General features: G+C 43.2%; 1 protein-coding gene across 3 annotated transcripts in view; it reads right to left on the reverse strand.

The window, feature by feature from the left end:
• The window catches only part of TRAF6 (TNF receptor associated factor 6), a 36,117-nt gene that overhangs the window by 6,259 nt on the left and 7,215 nt on the right, over positions 1 to 22,643 (reverse strand). For 2 of the 3 annotated variants that reach the window (XM_019477220.2, XM_006269612.4), the window contains 5 exons: positions 13,370 to 13,694; positions 5,708 to 5,858; positions 4,380 to 4,538; positions 2,888 to 2,959; positions 1,332 to 1,409 (listed from right to left, as the gene is read on the reverse strand). In XM_019477220.2, the coding sequence (XP_019332765.1) occupies positions 1,332 to 1,409; positions 2,888 to 2,959; positions 4,380 to 4,538; positions 5,708 to 5,858; positions 13,370 to 13,665 (756 nt within the window). In that variant the 5' untranslated portion in view covers positions 13,666 to 13,694. Of the gene's footprint in view, positions 1 to 1,331; positions 1,410 to 2,887; positions 2,960 to 4,379; positions 4,539 to 5,707; positions 5,859 to 11,999; positions 12,182 to 13,369; positions 13,695 to 22,643 lie in introns of those variants that run through there. The other variant, XM_019477221.2, reaches the window with a different exon arrangement.

A 22,643-nucleotide genomic window follows, 5' to 3' on the forward strand; every position in this document is an offset into this window, starting at 1 on the left:
ATGTTTGGGGCGCAAGGGATCTCAGTAGATCATTGAGTTTGGCCCCCTGCACCCTGGGCAGGAAAGAACGCTGGGGTTAGATGACCCCAGCCAGGTGCATGTCTAGCCTCCTCTTAAAGACCCCCAAGGTAGGGGAGAGCACCACCTCCCTTGGAAGCTTATTCCAGTCCAGATCCTGGCAACCCTTACCATAAAGAAGTTCTTCCTGATGTCTAACCTAAATCTGCTTTCCGTCAGTTTGTGGCCATTGTTCCTAGTTACTCCAAGGGGAACCTTGGTAAACAGAGCATCTCCTATTCCTTGCTGCCCCCCCCGATGAATTTGTAGGTGGCCACAAGATCACCTCTCAGCCTTCTCTTGTGGAGGCTGAAGAGATCTAGGGTCCTCAATCTCTCCTCGTAGGGCTTTGCCTGCAGGCCCCTAACCATATAACCTCTGAACCGTTGAGGTTGTCCACATCCCTCTTGAAGTGTGGCGCCCAAAACTGGACGCAGTACTCCAACTGTGGCCTGAACAATGCTGCATAGAGGGGAAGGATCACCTCCCTGGACCTGTTTGTCATGCACCTGCTAATGCATGATAAAGTGTGGTTAGCTTTACTGATTGCTTTGTCACATTGACGACTCATGTTCATCTTGGTATCAACAACGACTCAGAGATCCCTTTCCGCTGCTGTGCTGCTGAGAAGGTCCTCCCCAGCCTGTAAGTGTGCTGGTGAGTCCTTCTCCTTCAGACAAATAGGTTTAATATTTTCTTATACTGCAGCACTACAGTCCCTACATGGCACTGCTGTAATGGGAAACCCAAATAGGAAGATGCTCAAAAAAACTAGGGAGCAGCAAGATGAAGAGAAAAATTACATGATTAAAAGGAGGCAAGGCAACCACAGAACATGGGAATATTTCAGCAAATTAGTATTTTCACAAAAATGAAATAAAATAATTTGGGAATCATGGAGATGCAAGTCACATCATTAAATTTCTCTTTTCCCTAAATTTCAGGAGCCATTGTATTCGGATACACCTAACTGTACAGCCCTTGTTTAAAAGAATAGGGGACAAGGCTACAGAACACTATTGGCATTTAAGTACAAAATATACTTGTGAATCAACATAGGTGAGAAAAAAATCGTTCACCAAAATTTAGCACTCAAAAACCTTCTGTCAATGTTCTTACCCTACCCTTACTGATTTCTACAGGAGCAAAGTCAGGCCACCACTTGGTCCTTTCCACAATGTCACTCAAAATCAAGCCAAGATCAACTGTACCTAGCATCAGGTAAGATGGTAACTGTGGTGCTCCTTGCATCTGTGGAACAAGAACAGACCTACCTTTTCAGGACATCCAAAGGCACTGTAAGTACACGGAACTGGGGCTGTAGGACAGTCATTATCATAATGATTAGGCATCTAAAAACAAAGTCAGAGTTGAGGTTAAATACCTTACATTAAAATTCTTATATTTTCTTCAAATGAAAGTTTTCTAATATCAGAAAAGATATGATTACCTTAGCTGACATGTGGAAGTACCCACATGTTGGCTAAGTATTGACTTAGGGACGTGTGACGAGGAGGCATCTCCTGGGTCAATGAATCCAGTTTCAGGCTAGATCATCATAACTTTATAAGCCTTTTCATAAACTGATAAAGTTCCACCTTCATATTAGCTAGTTTTTTTTGCTCCAGTCCTTTTATGGAAAGACTGTTCCAAAATCTCATTCCTCATAACTCCAAACCTAAATTTATTCCCAGTCAGTTAACAGACATGTTTTTATGCCAGCATTGTTCCTTAGCTTAAATACTTACTCTTCCTCTCTTGTATTCATCCCTGATGCATTTACAGAGAACAAACATCTCCTCTCTCAATCTCTGTTCTAAAAGGCTAAGCAAGCCAAATTCTTCCAGGTTATGCCCAGGATCGTATTTGCCCCTCTCATAGCTTTCTGACAACTGGTGGATCACTCTTGGAAATGATAACATGAATCAAAACCTAAATAGGTGGCTATAATTTAAGAGATTTCAACAGTACAGGGTAATCATCATCATACACCAGCTTGCATCTTGGTCACTGTTTGCATGAACTGCTGACCAAGAAGGTCTGACAGAAGATTTTCAATGACAGTGACATCAACGAACATTTTCTACACAACGAGCATTTATAAACATATATTTTTGTGCAGGGATTAATCGAGTCTGTTCCACACACAAGCTGATGTGCACTGTGCTGTGGTGCGTACAGTTGTATAAAAGGTGAAATGCACGTCAGTGTGCAGAAAGTGGGGACGGTGTGCTTTTGAATGAAAGTGCCTCTGATATATTTTAGTTCAAAAGCGCACTGCCACCATTTTCTCAGTGGTGACACGCACGTGGCTACTTGCATAACTGCGGGCACCACAGCACCAGGTTCTTTTTCAAAGCACTCGCCACTGCGGTGCGTGCATGTGTACAAATGCCAAATATGCACACGACAGCAGGACTTATTATTGCCTTGAAGAAACTGGTCCTTCCATGTTCAATCATAAACAGTAGATAAATGAAGATCTACTTGGATTCCTGTTTAACTCCACTCTGTTGTCATTACTGAGAGGCCTGAATGTTAATACACTCACTAGCCTTGCCAGGAGGAAGGATTTCTGAATAGCATAATTTGCTGCCAAAACACAACATTTACATTTTCCTTGAATTTCAAACAAAAGTGGTGTTACACATACGTGCACAAACAATCTGACCTATAATACGTCAGAAATTTAAATGGGAAAGTAAAAATCTTAAATCATTTCCAATTAATAGGCTGTTTCTTGCCATTACCTCTATTTGAGATTAAGGTATTTCACATTTGGACTGCTTCCCGAGCCAATATGGACATATGGAGAAAGATAGCTTCTTACCTGTTGTCTAATAAGCATAGTATTACAATATTCACAAAACACATTTGCCAGTGGACAGTGCTGTTCGTGGTGCTTCAGTTGTTGAAGAGGTGAGAAAGAAGATAAGAACCAATTAGTTAAAGAAAGTTAAAAAGAATCTTTTATTGCTGACTAACTGTACTCTAGATGACCAATTCTTGATTGTTTTTTAAGTCTCAAGCTAGTTTTAAATCAGGAAATAGGAAGGTACTGAACAGATTTCCTTCCTCATTTTCTTCTCCCTGAACATACAAGTATCCACACTTTCAGGTGTTTATTCCGTTCTTGTATCAGAATTAGTTTTTAAATTAGTAAAAAAAAGTTTATTGCTCAACAAACACCACAAAAGTGATAACATTCATTTACATAGCAACTTCCATTCAAATCTGTTTTTTCAAAAAGGCTAATATGCCAGGCCCATTTACAAGTAAGGAAATTGGATCCCCAAAATGGTAAAGTAATGTGTCTAAGATCACCAACATTAGATTTAGAGCTAGGAACATAACACAGAACTATTTCTAGTCTCTTACTCTAAGAAGAAATCTATAGATGGGTGAACAGCTCCCTCAGCACCATGCTTATTTTGAGCAGACAGAGTGAGTCCATATCTATCAGGATTTTTGCCCTTTGGTTATTTCAGGTCTTTTTAAAAAGGTTGCTGTAGGATAGTGACATTGTTGCAACTCCTAGTAAAGCAAAAAAAATAATAATTTTTTTTTTTTAAGTTAATGGTTTCTTTTTAGGCAAACACTTTTACCTATCTATGCACTGTAAAGTCCCCAAGAATGGTGAGACAAGTATGACCCTTTTCAAAAGAAGGCTACTCTTTAACCTGCTCTTGAAGAACGCCTGTACTCATTATGGGGTTTAATCCATATTAATTTAAATAGGTTTATAAAATTTAAACTTGTTTATTTTGCAGCATCGTATCAGTGTTTGCACACACTAGATTTTCAAACAAATTAAGCCCGGTTCCTGGCTGGCACTGCAGGAGAGTAGGATAGTCCTGTGCTGCCTCCCTGGCCTGGGGCCCCTCACCCTGTGCCCTGCCACGAAGCTGTGGGAGCAGGGAGCTGACACACAGCACAAGGGAAAAAAAAAAAGTGGCAGTAATTCAAAGTGGTGAACTACTAAAAAGCCACAGTGCCACCTGCTGGACAAAGAGGCTCATTACATGTCTTTCAGTGCCTTTGTGTTTGCACACAAAAAAATCCATAGACACAACGCTTTGATTCGCAGCAAACCAAACTAAACGATGTCCAAGGAGTTTCAGTTTAATGCACCAGAAATACTTTTAAAGTGACTGGAAAACCTGTTTGTGCAAAGTCACGCCATTGCACTGCAAAAAACATGACGTGTACAAATGCCCAAAGACAATCAGGAGCTCACAACTTTGGTATGGTGAGCAGAGCAGAAGAAATTGCTTTCTTTCTGAAGCAAACTAAAAAACAGCCTTTACTGATTCCGTCCTCACCTCTTTATCTTCATAAGCCATAGATGTGGCACAGTTGGGACAGCAGACTTGTCGCCGTGGACATTCCTGTGTCATGTGCTCTTTCATCTGATTCTTCTGGAAGAAGCCCAGGCACTGTGGGCATTCCACACATGAAAAGTTGCACTGTAACTGATGCTCCTGTATAACAGCAATAAGAGGACATAGTATTAAAAGCAAAACGAAAAATTCAGGTACCACATTCTCATTAGCCTTGAAAATAACAGAAAAGCACTTTTAGGCCTTTCTTTGTTGCCCAGCCAGCCCACAGTGATTGGTCTACACAGACACTTATACACCTGAGCAGGGCACCACTGACTTTAATGACAGCCAGTGGGGGGGGAGGGGGAGGGGGGCACCAGCAACTGTAATAGAGTTAGGGTTTGAAAAGACTAGACAGTGTTTCAATACTGTACTTATATGATCAATAAAATAATTACTACTTAAGCCACTGTTTATCAAACTTCAAGAATTATTTTAAAAAATCATCCATTATTCTAGCTGTTGTAAACTGCTGCTAGCAGATATTTTGGATGCTGAGGGTGCATCTATACAAGACATTTACTGAGCAGCTGATTAATTAGCTCCACAGTAGTCTCAGCATCTACAGTGAATCCCTGTTAGGGAACAGTAAACTAATCAACAGTGCCATAGGTTAGTATCTGTCAACACAAGAACAATCTTACGGCAGCATTGTTTAGTGCACTGCAATGCATGTGTAGATGTTGATGGGGTTGGCTGGGGCACAAGGGTGCTTCACTGGCCCCAAGCAGCCCCTCCGTAGCTTGTTAAGTTGGATTGGAGCAAGTCCTGGATTGGCAGGCGAGTGACTCCTCTCTGCCAACTGGGCTATTCCGAACTCACTCAACATGCTGCAGTCCTGAGTGTACATGTAAATACTGCACCCAGGAGCAGCAGACTCCAGTGTGAACTGTGCCGGAGTTTATTGCATCATATTAACTACACGCGTAGATGCACCCTGTAGATAGAAAACTGCCATATATATGATAAAAATTGATCAAAATCATCTCTTACAAGAGACAGTCTACATTGCAACCAGGGTGCTTAAGAGATTAGTATTATTTGTGATGCAAAAAATATTGCCTATAAACTATGCCAAACACTCTTGGGTCACTTAACTTAGGTCAACCACTTCCAAAGGAACAGTAGCAGACTTGAAAAAAAAATCAGCAATGGATCTGAACAACAAATCAGTAAGATGAAAATTGCTTAACTGAAGTCATTTAGGGATTTTAAGAAACTTTTAGAAATAGAAGCCACTTTATTTGCATTTATAAAATGATTCCTACCTCTATATGTCTCAGCTCCATCTTCAAACGGCACCCTTTGTTGGGACATCTCACTGTTAGCGAGAGGATTTCTCTCTTGGCAAAGTTGTCGGGGAAAAGTTGATTTTCAAGTAGAATTTCATTGTCTACTGGACATTTGTGACCTGCATCTCTACCATAAGAGGGGGACAAAGGGTATTTTTGTATAAAGTGAAAGAATAGCAGATTTCATAATTCTTCTCTTGCACTTATTTTAAAATCCTCTTACACGCCAGAGAGAAGCTATTGTCATATTTAAAGAATAAATTAAGCACATGTCTACAAGTAATATAGTTAAATAGCCAAGAGTAAGCAGAGAATAAACTAAACATGTGTATAAGTAACATAGTTAAATAGCCAATTGTGATCAAAGCTTCTGAATTGTAATACTACTAAAAATACTGATACTATAACAACACACGCAGTCGCACATGACTGGGTTAAAGACAAGGAGAATGTGTGGTTCAAAGATCAAAGGCCATACCATTGTCTTAGTTCTCACATTCTTGCTAGCAGAGACCTACTGCAGTGGTTCTTACCAAGGGTGCTGAAGAACCTTGGGGTACCTTTAGATCCTCCCAAGGGTGCCATGTAATGTCAGGCATGCACACAAAATTCACAAGATAAATCCCGAGACTTCAAATAGGAGTCTATAGTGTTAAAAGCATTCTGATCTGTTGTGGTCCAAGTTGTTTGCAACAGAAGAAATGTTGTATTATTTTTCTGTAGCCAAAAATGAGTGAAAACAATGAGCAGGCACTTCTGAGGAGTGCCTCAAATCTAACAAGGGATGCCTCAAGTCTAAAAAGGTTGAGAACTACTGACCTAGGGGGTTGGAAAGGAGATGAAAGTTTTGTTCCTTGCTGAATAAGGACATCACTGATCAGCAGCTCAACTATTGTTAGGGGAAGTAGGGCAGAGTTGAGACTTGAAAGAGATGAACTTCCGTTTGAGAGTTTTGCTTTTAGGAGGTGGCTTGCCAAAAGGCTCTCTCACTCCTTAACAAGCAGGAAAAACAAAGCAGTGGTATACTATTTCAGATCTTACACCTTCCTCAACACAGTGAGCAGTCTTGTAATACTGAATAGACCTCCTATGCAAAAAGCAGTTAGACCAGGTATAGCAATGTCATGCACTGCCTATGCTCTGTTTATAATAAAGTTTATGGGCAACTTGTGGGGAAGGGTCTTCAGAAGTGAGCAGCCTGTTTCCAGATGTAAAAAGCTATACTGTGCTAACACTTAACCTACTGTTAGTTAATGCTAGGCAGCACTATGTACGTCTTTAACTTTTAAATTAATCAGAGGAGTGGGGTCTATCTCAACTGTAGAATGGGGATAAATACACATGCACTTATTTTAGCCAGACATGACTGTTTAATCAAGTACTAGCTAAATGCTAAGCATTTACAAGAATGTAACATGGATGTTAAGGAAAAAAAGAAAAAAAGCTCACAGTGGGAAGATACTATACAAGTTTCCTGCATAATTCAGTTTACATACTCCTCTACTAGTCTGAACCTCTTGTTTTTCAAGTCTGGTGTATTTTCTGAGAAGTGACTGCCCAACAAGATAAGTTATATCACCTCGGATGGTGCACATGCCTAGGGACCTACTGAAATTGCGTTTTTGCAGAAACCATGAAATCAGTAGGCCCCCTGAGAAAAAGCACAGGGACTGCAAAAAAAGGCCAGTGTGTGGGGGGGCCGGGAGCAAAGGAGGAAGGGGGAGAGCTATAAACAGAAAATGGCAGGAAGCCCTGGTGTCCTGAAGCTTGGGGGGTGGGGGGAATTTTCATGGAGGAGCATGCCTCTGGCCAAGGGGCACCAAAAGTCCTGCCCCTCCCCAGAGGGCTGGGACATTCAGGGCTCCTGGTCCAGTAAAAGGCGTGGGAGAGCCCGCCATACTCTGCTGCAAAAATACCAACTGGCACTGTGCTCAGACCACGAAACTGGGAGGCAGCTACCCCAAATTCGGTAGGTCTCTACACATAACATGAGCAAAAATCCATTAGGAAGTATTCTTGGAATATTCAACTAGCTTCACTAGTGACCTAAATTCAGATGTGGAAAGGAAAGCCACAATACCACCTAACCACTAAGAAAACTGACCCACAATGCTACAGCACTTTGGGCAGCTTGTCTGAGAAGTGTAATAACAAGGCTGTTGTTTAATCAAAGTCATCAAGTACATTACATCTTAAATGATCATCAGAGTATGTAGGTTGGGAAGGATGCAACAAGCATAAAGGAAGAAGGCAAAGTAAGAGAACTAGACTATTTGGTTTGTAAAAAGCTACTGCTTCAAACAGTTACTCCAAAAGTGTTCTAAAAAATTTAAGTAAGTTTAAGAAATCTGGCAAAAAGCATTCACTCCCTTCTCAGACTGTTTGAAGGCATCGTGTGCATTAAATATTCAGATTCCTGAATAGGTTTAAGATAAGCTTCTCAAAAGTTTGAGCAAGTGTGCAAGTTTGAGCAAGTCAAGCAAGTCTGTGCAAGTCATAGCGGGGTGGGAAGGCAGCATGGGGCAGAGGCTGGTGGACAGGTGGCATGGACAGAGGCAACAGTTGCAGTTTTGACTCCAATCCTGAGTTGGGGCCAGAGCTGGAGCTGCTCTCTTGCTCCCACCTGTACTTGAATCCATGACAGGTTTTTTTCCTCTGTGGTGAATGGGGGAAAAACCTCATCCTGGATTCAAGTAAATACAGTAGCTTACTTGTACCCCTCTAGGAGCATGCAAGTGTAATAGCTGCATCATAATGCTGCATTTTAAAGTGCTTGGAAATTACCTCTGGCCGCAGGCTAACACTATACTTTCTGAGAACTGTCATTACATCTGATACAATGTTGGCAAACAGCTTGACACATTTTTCCTTTCAGCTGTTAAGTGAATTGTTTGCAGACACTTTTTTCTACTGCCCAGCTCTACAGGTTGCTTAATATTATTAGCATTACCTCCATATTTGGAGTAATCAGTATATTCTCACTTTTCAACCAACTCTACTGGTTCTATTAGAAATAGCCTCTCTTTAGATTAAATTACAGCAACTTTAATTAACCAAAATGTTCTTGTCTCCCAAAACTGAGATGGGACAGAAAGTTTTTGTGGGTGTGTCAATAAAGGGCATGACTCCAGAACTCAGACCCTCCTACATAACATTTCTGCTGACCTAGCAAAAAGATTTTTCTTACATTTGGCATGTACTACAAGCCTGATGTATGTCATGGCCAGAGAAGATTAGAGGAAGGTTCTTATTTTATTTAGTTATTGGATTTGTGTTTAGGGATTCACTTCTAAAATTTGCTAACCAACACAAAGCAAATGCAATTACTCTAAGCTGAAAACTAACACTAGCAGACACCTAAGAAAGTCAGTTAACTTGCAACTGCTGATCACCACCTCATCTGCTATTACCTTTACTTACAACAAGGCTAAAGCTTTTTAAGAAGTAACTTAGCCAACTGTGATCCTATCCATGTTATCTGTGTAGCCTATATGACATAACCTAACATTTCAGTTTTAACATTTTTTGATACCTCATGGATGCAGGAAGCTTTCCAAACACGAACCAGTTCTAGCCAATGGAGCATTGTCTACCTGAGTTTACCAACAGACTGAAACAATGACTCAGAGATATGAACTCACTTGCTCCTTATTAAATCTTGCTGGAATATCAATTTTAAAGCTCAATGATGACAATTTGGTGTCAACTTCAATGCATACAAGCAGAGGGAATAAATAGAGATCAGGAAGGAAGAGAAAAGAAAGGTAGATATAGAAGTTTTCAAGCTGAGTAGAATTTCCACACTAAGCACTGCTTGTGACAATTGTATTGAACATCTGTCTACTGAACATTTTGTTACTACACAATGGTCATTTCCCCCTTGTGAGGTTCTTATTGACATCACCGTGAATAGTAGGTACCACATGTACTCCAACCTATGGATCACAAATAAGCGAGGAATTCAGCACTTTCCTCTGAAGGAGTGGGACACTTGCACTATAAACTCTCTGCTTTCATTAATACTCACTCCATGTGAAACCTGTCTCAGCTATGTGATTGAAGTAAATAAAGAGTTACTGATAGCCCTTGGAAAATCCTGGGGATGATCAATGGTCTCTCACATCTTTAAGCGATTTATAGTCACTGAAATAATGACTACTGGACTGAAAGAGGACAGAAGTAGGAAGTTCCACAGCTGTGAATCAAATCCTACCCCTGTAGTTATTAACAGCATTTACAGGTGACACTTATCAGAATATTTGTACTGCAGTTAAAAGAAAAGGCAACTGTTTCCCAGGCTCTGGGATTTAAAACAGAACCTTCTCCACCTGGCAGAAAAATGTAGTTGTTTTGAACACCACATCTCCCCTACTTCCTCATTAAGCACTGCCATAGGAAATCTCTATGAACTGGCAGATTGTTACAAACAGCAGTTAAAATATGGTCATACTAGGAGATTATCGCACAAGGAAAGATGAAGAATCCTATTGATGGGTTTTTTTATAAAAGAGTTTTCTTTTGAACTGGCTAGATGACCAAGATATTTCTAAAGCTCCATATAACCAAACATCCAGGCTATCAGCTTGGAAGATCCAATAAATTTTGTTCTCTTGAGACAGTTTTGACTTCTTGCATAAATTTCATCATAAAAATCCCAAAGTTAGTGTGAGCAGAGGATAGGTACTGGTGTCAGTACATAAAGCAAGTCTGGTAGGAATATATCGAGGGGGCTTGGTTTCCTATGTATCCAACTAATATTACACAGACTTACTATACAAATGCTAAAGCCTGGTTTTATAGACTAAGATAATTCCTCCCATTTTAGATTACACAGGAAGAAGCACATATTTGAAGTTACATAAGACAGCAAGTTAAGGTTGGAAAGTCAAGCACTTAACCTCAGTTCTGGTATTTTCTTTTTATCTGTACAACCTTAATTTGATACTAGCACTTATATGTTATATGTTCATATTTTTATTTCTGCAGGCCCTTGCCTCATTTAATGCAACTCAAAAGGGCACCGTGAAGATAAATGTAGTAGTACATTATACATTAGTAGCGGCAGCCATAGAAAAACCATGGAGAATAAAATTTTGTATTGAGAGAAGAGTTTGTATGATGTGCAATAAATAAGAGATTTTGTGGGCAACACACTAAACAATAAGGATGACATAAAATACAGGATAGAGGCTTATTATTAACTAAGCACTATCCAGCATTTGCTGCAAGTGAAACAGGTTCCTGTGGGAAAATGGCATGTGTACACTTTTTCACAACTATTATATTGTACATAAAGGAAGGTTGCATCAAACTCAGTTCTGGTGTTTCTCTATTTTCAAATGAACAGCTCTGTGACCCATATCACTTTTATGAATGCCATTTCCAAGGCTGATTTTTTTGTAAAGTAGATTAAGACAAATTGGTTTCATCACGTGGCACCATATTGAGTCCCACCTGGGTCAGCAGGGTTGGAACCTTTGGATTAAAGCCCAAATGGCAGAATTCTATTTGAAGGGAACAAGCAGCTAGATCAGCGGTTCTAAACCTTGTTTGTACTGAGACTCATTTGTAAACATTGATCATCAGTTCCCACCCAGTGCCTCTCACTCCCGACCTGCTGCCTCCCACCCCTGGCCTCCCAGGAGTGTGAGGTTGGGGGGTGGGTGTGTGGGGCATGCCTCCAAGCACCCCCTGGCAGACTGCAGTTCTGCCAGCCTGCAAGGGAAAAGCCATGGTTTCTGGTTTTCTCCTTTAAAGCAGAATCCATTTTTTAAAAGTGTGTTGATCCATTGTTAAAGTTTGTTTGTGACCCTTTCATATATTCTTGCAACCCACTTTTGGGTTGTAACCCCCGGGGTTAAGAAACAGTAAACTGGATTATTCTTAGTGGGGGCAAATGGCAGAACAATGAGCAATGGTCTCAAGCTGTAGCAAGGAAAGTTTAGGCTAGATATTAGGAAAAAAAGCGTTCTTACTACATGGGTAGTAAAACACGGAAACAGGTTACCCAGAGAGGTTGTGGAACCTCTATCATTGGAGGTTTTTAAGACCCAGCTGGACAAAGCTGGGGATGGTCCTGCTTTGAGCACAGAGTTGGACTAGATGACCTCCTTAGGTCCCTTACAGCCCTAATTTTCTATGATTCTAACAAATAAAAGGAGGACAATTTGCTCCTGAGCTACAGGGCGATATCACAAGTTTGACAGGCTGATTCTAAGTTCCAAAAGAATGGTGGTCTAGTAGTTGGATAACCTCCTGCCTCCCTTACCTGATCATCATTCTTCCTAGCCAAGCCCATCTGTTCCTCTGCACTCTCTCAGATTCTTCAGGTAGAGCCTCTACCAGCTCTCTGGATCAGTGTAATCCCCTGTAACTCTCCTCAGACCAGCCTCCTTGCTTACTCCCTGCTGCTTGGACATCATTAGGGGGAGCACTGGAAACCTGCTGTTCCTGTAACAAGCATAATAGTAGTCTCCAGGTACCCAGAACCACTGCAGTGAATGGCCTGCATAGCCTTGGCCTGGAGCACAATCAGCATAGATAGAATCTCTGGAGAATTTAACTGATGAACAAATCTCTGCAGTGCACATCCAGAGAGAGACTTACAGAGGCCTTTATGTTTGTCCATCTTTTAGCCAAATTTCAAACCTTTGCTGTCTTTAACACAGAGACAAACACCTTGAAAATATTAGAGTATTAAGCAGGAAGGCACTAGACCATCTCAACAAGAGAATCCAAAGATTTGTATTTAACCTATGGATTGACAACTTATTTTCCACTAACTTTGTTCTGAAAAAGAAGCTACTATTTTTGCTAAAATTATCAAAGGAAAAAGAAAAGATATATGCTCATTTTGGGGCATGTACTTGGCCTGAACAGCTGAAGTTTGGCATTTATAAGCAAAGATGGTTTTAGGGAGCAACCTAAATATACCTGGCTCTGCATATGATACAGTAAAGGCAGTCCTCAACTTCTAACATTTATAAATTGACACTGTTTCAACTTTACAAAGCTAGTTTCAATTTTACAATGCTTGATCCGATGCAATGCAATACAAGTTTGCTGTGTCACTCATCTCCCTGGAGAACATCTATCCAAACTTGCTTGGACACTTTCTTTAAGAAAGCAGACAAGACTCCAGGAACACCTGCAGCCAAGACTCCTGAGAAGACTCCAGCCAAGAACCCTTCAAAAAGTCCAGCAAAGTCACCTCAAAGAAGTCCTTCCAAATCAATATGATTGCTGTTTACAATATAAATACATTAATGTAGCTATGTTACTCATCTATAATTGATCAAGTACAAAATTCTGGGGTATTTTTGGTGAAAATAGGGTATCGGGCCTTGGTTCAGGAATCAGTGCCCCATTTATAATGTTGTTTCTTATGAGAACATATGTTCTGAGTTACAACGTTTCGACTTAAGACATGGTTTTCAGGAACCAATTGTGCCTTAAGTCCGAGGACTGCCTGTATCTTTCAAACCATTCTCACAGGTCATAATCCATTATGTAGCATCAACACAAACATGTAATGTGCCTTCACAAGTTGTGTTGTGTTTATGTTGCCCCTAAGCACCTGTACTCAAATTGGTAAATGTACTTTCTTTGTAGATTCAATTCCCATTAGCACTCCTTTACCTTATTGATTTGACAATGCAGCCTTTGCAAAAGCGGTGTCCGCATGGTGTCTGCACTGCTTCCCGAAGAGCCATCAAACAGATAGGACACTCGTATTTACTTTCCAGGGGCGGATCGAACTCTACATCATATCCCTGGGTCTCTTCCGTGAAGGAATTTGGTGCATTTCCAGTCCCACTGCTGACACTTGCACTGTCTTCTTTTGCTCCAGCGCTGCATGCGCTGGCCATGGCTGCACAGCAACCACTCTCCAGTTCTCTGGCTCCACAGCTGTTATCACTTTGTAGCAAGCTCATAGTAACCAGCTCAGTGCCAAGGAGGCGCTCTGCAAGGCAGAAAATAAGTGTTAAATTAAATATCTGAGGATTCTGCTTTCCAACAGGACATCAATCCCACCCGTAACACAAACATCATGGCGCATGATCTGTAAGATTTTTCACAGATTTTTTTTTTTAGTTTATGAACTCTAGCCTTTCATTGCTCTTTTTCCCATCCCTCATCATCATCATCATCATCATGCAGCCTCTGAGGGAACAGCAAGGTGGGTTGTCCTACACCAAAAACCAAATGCAGCCCTCATGATGTTGGATTCATCTCCAATTCTAGTTAAAAGCTATTTTCCCCATTGGCTGTGCCTATTAAGAATGCCCCTTTTTGTTTTCATACTATATATTTCTAAAGTATTTCAGTATGTTCAAATGAAAAAATGATTTCCAAAACGTTTTCTTACAATCAATCCCTTGCTTTACATTTCCTCTGCCACCATGCGTCACACCTGACATTTTTAGTAAAGCAAGACTCGTGGTTTAGGTTTCAATTTATTTGATAAGAGAATTTTGGGCATATGCCTCCAAATAAAATGTAATATAAATAACTTGAAGAAAGTAGATACTGAGCTGCAAAATGTGAGTTAAACATTACGATGCTGATAAGATTTTCTCATATTGGCAACAGGACTTTCAATTTAGTTAGACTATAAAATATGAGATAAGGGCCCCATTTCTGCAGTACAAGCTAGAAAAGCTAGCTACATACTAATAGTACTCCAAAATTCTTTCCTGATCTCCTGTAGCACCTTCTGATGTAGCTGGAAAAACAATATTAAACCAGGAAATGAGAATTATTTCTCTCTGCAAAGGGGAGAATTTTCTAATAAAGTCAATTTCTTAAACACCGCTCTCAAACATGCAGAACTCGCATAGCAACAAAGCCGGTAAAGTCTAGTTATCCAAAACGATTCAACAGCAATTGGAATATTCATAGTTTACACCTTTCTTCAAAGCCCTCTATTCCTTTTAGCAATAATTTGACAAGTCTAAAAATAGTTTTGTTCCATTACTGATGTCCTTTATGATATCAAAGACCAATTTTGCTGCCTGTATTTATACTGAGGTTATTTGGAACCATTTGTGGTTTGCTTCCAATACAAAATATACTTAAGTATGGAGTCACTAAGGAGTATGACTATGTAAATGTTGTAAAATTGAGCACTTACCATTAGGGAATAGCAGACTCAAGATTGCCTGTGTAACCTTAAAATGGTATCCATACCCACAAGCATTATGGATATGGAGGATTAAATGTCATGGCTTCATACCATTTGGCTACAGCTCCCCCACCTCATTCAGAACATAAGATAGAAATTTGCAGTTTAATCAGAGTTGGGCAGTAAATTTGCCTATAGACCCACACGTATTATTTATTGCAGAAGCTGGCAGATGAGTGCTAAATGAGCCAGGGTTTTAAGAAAACTGAATGCTACCTTGATTAATCAGATTATATCCCTGCCTTTGCCAGAGCTGTCCCATGAGTCACTTCAACCAAACATTCACTGGCTGTTACTACCCATGTTCCTCATTTTCTGGGCGTACAGCACGAGGTATGGGAGCAGATTTGCAGAAGTACTGAGCACTCCAATATGCAACTGAAGTAATCTGGAGCCATGTACTGAGTATATTGTCACAGAAGTACATTTTAGTCGACCTTAACTGTAGGCAGAACAGATGACACTGCCTATAATAATGGGATAAAATAGTCATATTTGGCCTAAAACTAAAAAAAAACAACTAATAAATAAAATAAAATCTAATGATGAAATCTATTAGACTGGAATACCAGTAATGACCCTGTTGGGGTCACTTAATCTTAGACTGGATATAATCCTGACGGGTTACCATAGGCAGATGGAGAAAAAATTATTTGGGAAAAGCCTGCCTTGCTGCAGGCTTTTGCCACCTTGCGCTGGATGGTGAATTCCAGCAGGCGATGATCACTGTCGCCCAGGTGGTCGAGCACCCGCAGCCCCCACACGAGGTTGTCGCCTGTGGCCAGCACCAGATCCAACAAGTTCTTTGGGTAGACGTGATATCTTTTATTAGACTAACTAAATAGTTGGAAAAATTCTTCTTTGCACGCTTTTGGACACAAACACGTTTCTTCAGGCGCAGGGAGAATTTGTCGTCTCCAGAGATAACATCCTTGTTAATAGCAGTATATGGAGATCAGAGATAACAGACCTGATTACCCGCCCATCAGCCCTATTGTCTCTCTACAAGTCTGTGTACACAGAATCAAGCCCTTACCTCTCTCTAAAAGTGCAAAGTTTCAAGAAGCTAAACGAATAAAGGATATCAAAAGCAAGAACGCATTTTTTGTGGAAAACAAGGATTAAATTGAGGCTTCCTGGCCAGTGATTTAAATCAATTTGATTTAAATCAAATCTACCCTGGTTCTCACTAATCCACTGGTAAGAAGCTCCTAAAGGGAAATAACTACAGAGGGCAAACCAAGCTGGAGGCATTGCAACCCTAGGCCCAGTCTAGGAATGACAGAATTATGCGATCCTACTCCCAGAGGAGTGAAGGCACAAGCCCCAAGAAGCACCCAACATGACCACACAAGACAAAACAGGAACAAGCCAGCACAGACAAACAGAAGTCAGGTTTGATGAGCACACATATTCCAGAGAGAAGTAACAGTTAAAGGAAGGTCTCCATCTTCTGTTTGTTTTTTTTTAAATCCTTGTTTAGCAGTACTTCAGCAAGATATTGCAAGTACTATCCAACTAAATAAAGGGTCACATCTTGCTATATAATCTTAATAGTTTGATATTTACAGTACTTTACAGCTCTAAGTGCTGCACAAACAGAAAATTTATTCTGTTCCATCTTGAATTGTTCCTATAACCAGAATAGTTGTGCACCATTTAGTTCATGGAAACAAAAAACCACCACCAGATATTAATTGTAATGGGTGAGTCAGAGCAACCAGTCATTGTCCCATCGTAGTACAAAAATCCCGTACTTTTACAACCTGCTAACAGCCCCCTTTTATCTGGAGCTTTCCACCTGCACATCTCCAAGAAGCTTACAAAAGTGAGGCAAGTACATTTATCTCCATGTTATAAACTGGAAAGTTTAGACACGTTAAAAAAAGGCAGATATAGGAGAGCTTTCTGAGCCTTCAAGTCTAGAAGAACTGTTACACAATAGCCAAAACCCATATTAGATCACTGCATTGTATTTTAGAATAATTCACTCTTTTTTAAATTGCGTCCCTATTTTTTAGTCCTTTACTTATTTATTTATATATAAGTCCATCTTTGCATTTGTTTTCTCCTTCAAAGGAATAGCGGCTGTGCCTCTACTCCTGCGCACCTAAGTACCTAGTGAGCAGACACCTATTCTATTGCACTGTAGGGTGCGGGCTTCTGTCTTGGACCAGCTTAGGAGATAATCAAATAAACTAACTGGAATTTATGATCTTCCTGGGAAAAGTACTGCATCCAAGTCCAGAAGCACCAGTATGATTTGTTCCTGGAAAATTTCCTCACAAAAAGTAAACTTAAAATAAGCCACAGGCCAGGAAAAAGGGACGCATTTGAAAATGAAAGATACTTTCAACCGAATACCCAGTTTAATTTGTTCATCTCTACACTTCACTAGGAGTTCACACACTAGTCAAAATTTAGGAAAACCAGAAACATTGAAAACCACACCGTTTTTTCTTCAATTACTTTGAGTTATATCACTTCTTCTCCTGGCTAAGTAAGACTTCAAACTAGAGTTTGGCATTATGAATAATTTGACAATCATTTAATTCCTTTGTCCCAGCATTACTGCTTATGGCAAAGGTTCAAAGGAATGTGCTTATTCATAATGACATGAGCATGGAGGCTAAAAATAAGATAAGTTACTCTCCCAAGAACATTTATTCAGTCATCTCTCTACATGAGAGCCACCAGAATCTCTGCAATCTTTCGTAGTATGGAAGAGTTATGCCTTTTAGAACATTTATGTCTGGCAGCTTAGCTACAAAGACAATGCCAAATTAAGCAGTTCATAATGCATGTTACTCAATTAACCAAACATTGAAAATTAAATCTGCATGTAAAAACCCCCAAACAGTAGCTTGTTCCCTTGTTCATGTAGAAGTACCCGAACTGGAACAAACCTAAACATTAAATTTAATGATGCTTCCTGATCAGCCCTTTCAAGAAGCTAGAACAGTTGTTCTCAACCTTTTTAGAATTGAGGCACTCCTCAGAAAATGCCAGCTTTTAGTTTTCACTGCTTTGTTTTAAAAAAAAATGGAGCAGCTCTTATGTTGCAAAGAACTCAGACCCCCAAAACAGGTCAGGAAGTTTTTGATACTATGGATTCCTGTTTAAAATCTCTGGATTTATTTTGTGAGTTAACACATCTAACAGTGTTAACACTGTGTGGCAACCTGTGGCACCCCTGTAAGGATTTCACATCACTCTAGGGTGTCATGACAACCTGCCATTGAGAGTCATTGAGTTCTAAACATCGATTTGCCGATGGGCAGAATGTGCACATTCACACAAGCACACGTGCGTCTTGCAGCGTCTTAAAGTCCTCAAAAACGCGGCAGAAAAAAGCAAGGCAGAGCACAGTCCTGGACCATGCCCTGAGGCAACCAGGGACGTGGTCCTCCACAGAGATGCTCTGGTAGCCTGCCAGAGCATCTCTGTGGTTGGCCCTTTCCTGCAGCAACCGGGACCTGGGCTCTGTGCCAGGTAAGTAGGGAGTGGGGGGAGCTGGAGGATGGGGGACTACTGAGGATGCAGGGGACCATGGGGGGGGGGGGGGCAGCTCGGGTGGGGTGGGTCTTCCAGCCACACCCCTGCATGGCTCCATCTCTCTCTGCTTGCCCGCGGCCGGGTGCAGCCCCCACACTCACCTCCCTGCTTGGCTCCAGCCCCCCGCTCGGCCTGCACTTGGCTCCAGCCCCCCCGCTTGGCCCGCACTTGGCTCCAGCCCCCTGCTTGCCCCTCTGCTCAGCTCCAGACCCCCAGCCTGGCTGCAGCCCCCACAGCGTGCTCCCCACCCGGCTGCAGCCTCATCGCTCGCCCCCAGCCTGGCTCCAACCCTCCCGCAGCTTACCAGCAACAGCAGCCACACTCTTGGCCTTGTGGCACAGCCCCCCTGCACGGCGGGGGGCAGTGCGGCTCGGCCCCAGCCATCAGGTATCCACGCGGCCTCTGCCACAGCGCACTGCTGTGGTCTGGCTCAGGGGGCTGTGTGCTTTTGGATAGCTCTGGGCTGTCAGCCTGGGCTGTGCGCTGCCCGTGGGGACCACCAGCCACACCAGCCTGAGTCCTGTGTGCACGAGCCTTCCACCATCCAGCCAGGGTGCTTCTGTGCATGCAGGACCCAGGCCGGTGTGGCCAGTGGTCCCCACAAGCAGCCCCGGGTGACAGCCCAGAGCTGCCTGAAAGCACACAGCCCCACGCCAGGCTGAGCCAGGCCGACGCAGTGTGCTGTGGCAGAGGCCGCGTGGATACCTGGTGGCTGCGGCCGAGCCGCGCTGCCCCCCGCCGTGCACGGGTGCTGTGCCACAAAGCCAAGAGTGTGTCTGCTGTTGCTGGTAAGCTGCGGGGATAGGGAAAGCAGCAGCTGGGGGCGGGGAGGCAGCAGCCAGGTGGGGGGCTGGAGCTGAGCAGGGAGGCTGGAGGGGGTGGCATCCAGCTGCAGGCCAAGCTGCGGGGGCGAGGCTGGAGCCAAGCCAGGCGTGTGCCAAGCGGGGGGCTGCACCTGGCGGCAGGCGGGGGGGGGGAGCTGGAAGAGAGGGGACTACTGAGGATGCAGGGGACCATGGAGGGGAGAGGGGCAGCTCGGGTAGGGTGGGTCTGCCAGCCACACCCCTGCATGGCTCCAGCCCTCCCTGCTTGCCCTGCAGCCAGGTGCAGCCCCCCCACTCACCTCCCTGCTTGGCTCTAGCCCCCTGCTCGGCCTGCACTTAGCTCTAGCCCTTATATGCATAGGTGGGGCTGCACCCAGCCATGGGCTGAGCAGGGGGGTTGTAGTCGAATAGGGAGGTGAGCGGTGCCCACTGCAGGGCAAGCGGGGGGGGCGGACGCTAGACCCATGTTGGGGGGGTGGCCAGTGGACCCACCCCTCCCAAGCTGCCTCCCCATGGTCCCTTGCACCCTCAGTAGTTTCCCTCCACCCCCTACTTACCTGGCACTGAGTCCAGGCCCCAGTCACTGTGATTTCTGTGGGGGGCATGTGGCCCCTGTGGGGGAGCAGTCCATTAGGTACGCAGGGGTCTGCGCCCTGCAGGGGGCAGGGGAATGACCCCTCCTGAGCAGTCCCCCCTCATAGCCCCTTCCATGCCCACACTCACCCCCACAAACCCCACACCCCCCCAAAACTTCTCACCCACATTCCTGGCCCTGTGTGGCGGGAATGAGGGAAATGGGTCACGATGTAATCTGTGGGTTCAGAATAAGGGCCAGGAGCAGAGCAGTGGTATATCAGTGCTGCTCAGCAGTGGACATCCTGGTGAGAGAAGGTGGTAGGGGCAGCTCTGATTTTTCCATAATAGAGAAGCCCAAAGTCAATGCCAAACTGTATAGATTATTAGAATTTATTTTACTATGATAATGGAGGCATTGGTAGGCTTCCAAGTTGCTTTACAATTGTCAACATATTAATAAAACATTGACCAACTGATATATCTCTCCCACTCATTTTAATTGTGGATGAACATGGATTTTGGGGTATTTTAAAGAGTTAATCTGGGATTTTTTTCAGAGACTTTGCAGGTTTTAAATAGGGAATACTAGAATTCCTGCTAGTGAGGCGAGTGGCAGGACCCAGGCAGAAAAGCTTGCTCAGGGCTGGCACCTGGGACCCAGCTTTGAAGCAAACCACTATACAGGAACATCTTCCAGGTGACAGCTGCCTAGATGGCTGGGCAGGGGCACACATGGCAGTAGTGCCACACAAAGGCTACTGTGCAGCCACAGCCTGCTGGCAGCTGGCCCAAAGGGGCAAGTGCCTCTACTGGCTGTGCAGTCTCCATCCGGGTCTGGCAGGCGTGCAGCCTTTGGGCCACATGCTGTTGCAGGTGGCAGCAGGTCATAGCAGGCAGCAGCCCCCACTGCCACACTGCTGCAGCGGGTAGAGGGTGCAGGGAACTCTCAGGGCTGCTTCAGGGCTAGTTTCTCCAGATACCAATTGGCCAGTCCCCAGAAGCTCCTGAAAGCAAGTACCCCTGAGCTACTTGCCAGGGCAGCTCTTTATACTGCTGAGGCCAGCATAGGTGCTAGCCCCAGATTCTAGCTCCCCCTGGCTGCAGATCTAGGAGGAGGCAGGCAGGGTTATTTTGCTCCAAGTGGCACAATTTGCCCCACATCAAAGTGAATGTCCAGGCTCGTGCACTGAGGCAAAAAGCCCCGGCTCAAATTTGCACTGCTTCTATTTAAGCTGCTGCAAGCGCACGTGCTTGCATGTGTGGATGCGCCCAATGATTTTAACTAGTGTGCAAGACTGAGGCACTTATTTTGCGCAACTATGAGCCACTCTGGCCCTGGGGGTGGCATCTCTGTGCAAGGGGACAGTTTATGTGACAATAGATGAAGAGGTGTTTTCCAAGTAGAATGGGAGGACAGGATTTTTCTAACAACTGTCCTGTCATAATTTATACCAAAAATTACTAAATGCAATGTTGGAACACCCTGCAACTAAGCAAGTCCAAGGTATAATTAAGGTCTCTAAGAGGCATCACTATTTATGATCGAACTGCAGTAGAATTTTTAAGCACTAGGTCATTTGATGCCATGGAACAGTTTCTACTCCTGCATTATGAAGCAATGAGGTTAATTTAGTATATTCTTAGTCAGACCTGAAGAACAGGCTCTAGTGTGAGCAACAAACCTTATGTTTAACAATAAAGATTCAAAATAGTCCAATTTAAAATTCAAATTAATCACTACATTACAGTACTACAGTACTGTAGTGATTCAAATTAATCACTACAGTACTGTACCTGGCAAAGGCCTGTATTTTGACCTGCACGCTTTCATAACCTGGTAAAATTTTTTTAAGTAAAACAGTAAAGAAAACTCCAAGTTCAGCTAAATTTTCTGACTTTAACGTACATGTCACAGGCATTCTGGAATCCCTTTTGCACCCAGAATCCTGTCAACATAAATAAGTGCCTAAACATGTAAAGAGTGTCTGAATATGCTTTAGAGCAGGGATGGACAATTATTTGGGCAAGCAGGCCACATAGGGAGTTTTGTTGAGCTGTTGCAGGCCAGGTAAGCGCTTCCCCCCCGCCCTCACATAATAGCTCACCAAAACTCCTTATGTGGGAAGGGGCTGCAGGCAGGCAAGGAGTGGTGTTTGGGAGAGGGACAGCCAGGTGAGGCCAGGACCCCATCCCAAGTGCCTGGCCCAGTGTTTTGCCCACATGGGTCCTGCCTCCAGTGGTTGGTGTGGGGTGGGTGGGCGGGCTAGGGTGTCTAGGCAGCAAGGCTGAGTCTGGCAGCAGCAGCTGGGAGGAGATGCCGCTAACGGAGCTGCCAGGAAATGGAGGCCTACCACTGTCAGCCCTACCTTGCTGTGTGCCTGGGGGGCAGTGGGACCAGCCACAGGTGCAATGGCTCAAGCTGCCCCTCATACCCGACCTGTATGGGGACAAGGGACCCGCTGCGGGTTGGGCAAAATCCTTCCACTTGCCAGATCCGGCCTACGGGTCATGTTTTACCCACTCCTGCTTTAGAGTGACTAGGGGGAGAAAAAAAGATGGAGGTAACAATTAATTCTAATTCTACACCTTGTTGGGCACTGACACTAAAGTGCTTAATGCTATTCCCTAAATAATGGTGATAACTTGTGTGGCTACAGACACAGTACAGAAAATGTATTATACAGTATAACAATTTTAAACTTAAATACTAAACACAATAGACATTATTAAGAGATATTTTAGTATTAATATTTCTCCTCTTTGTGTACAAGAA

The sequence above is a fragment of the Alligator mississippiensis genome, chromosome 2 (assembly GCF_030867095.1).
Source record: "Alligator mississippiensis isolate rAllMis1 chromosome 2, rAllMis1, whole genome shotgun sequence".
Classification (NCBI taxonomy): domain Eukaryota; kingdom Metazoa; phylum Chordata; order Crocodylia; family Alligatoridae; genus Alligator; species Alligator mississippiensis.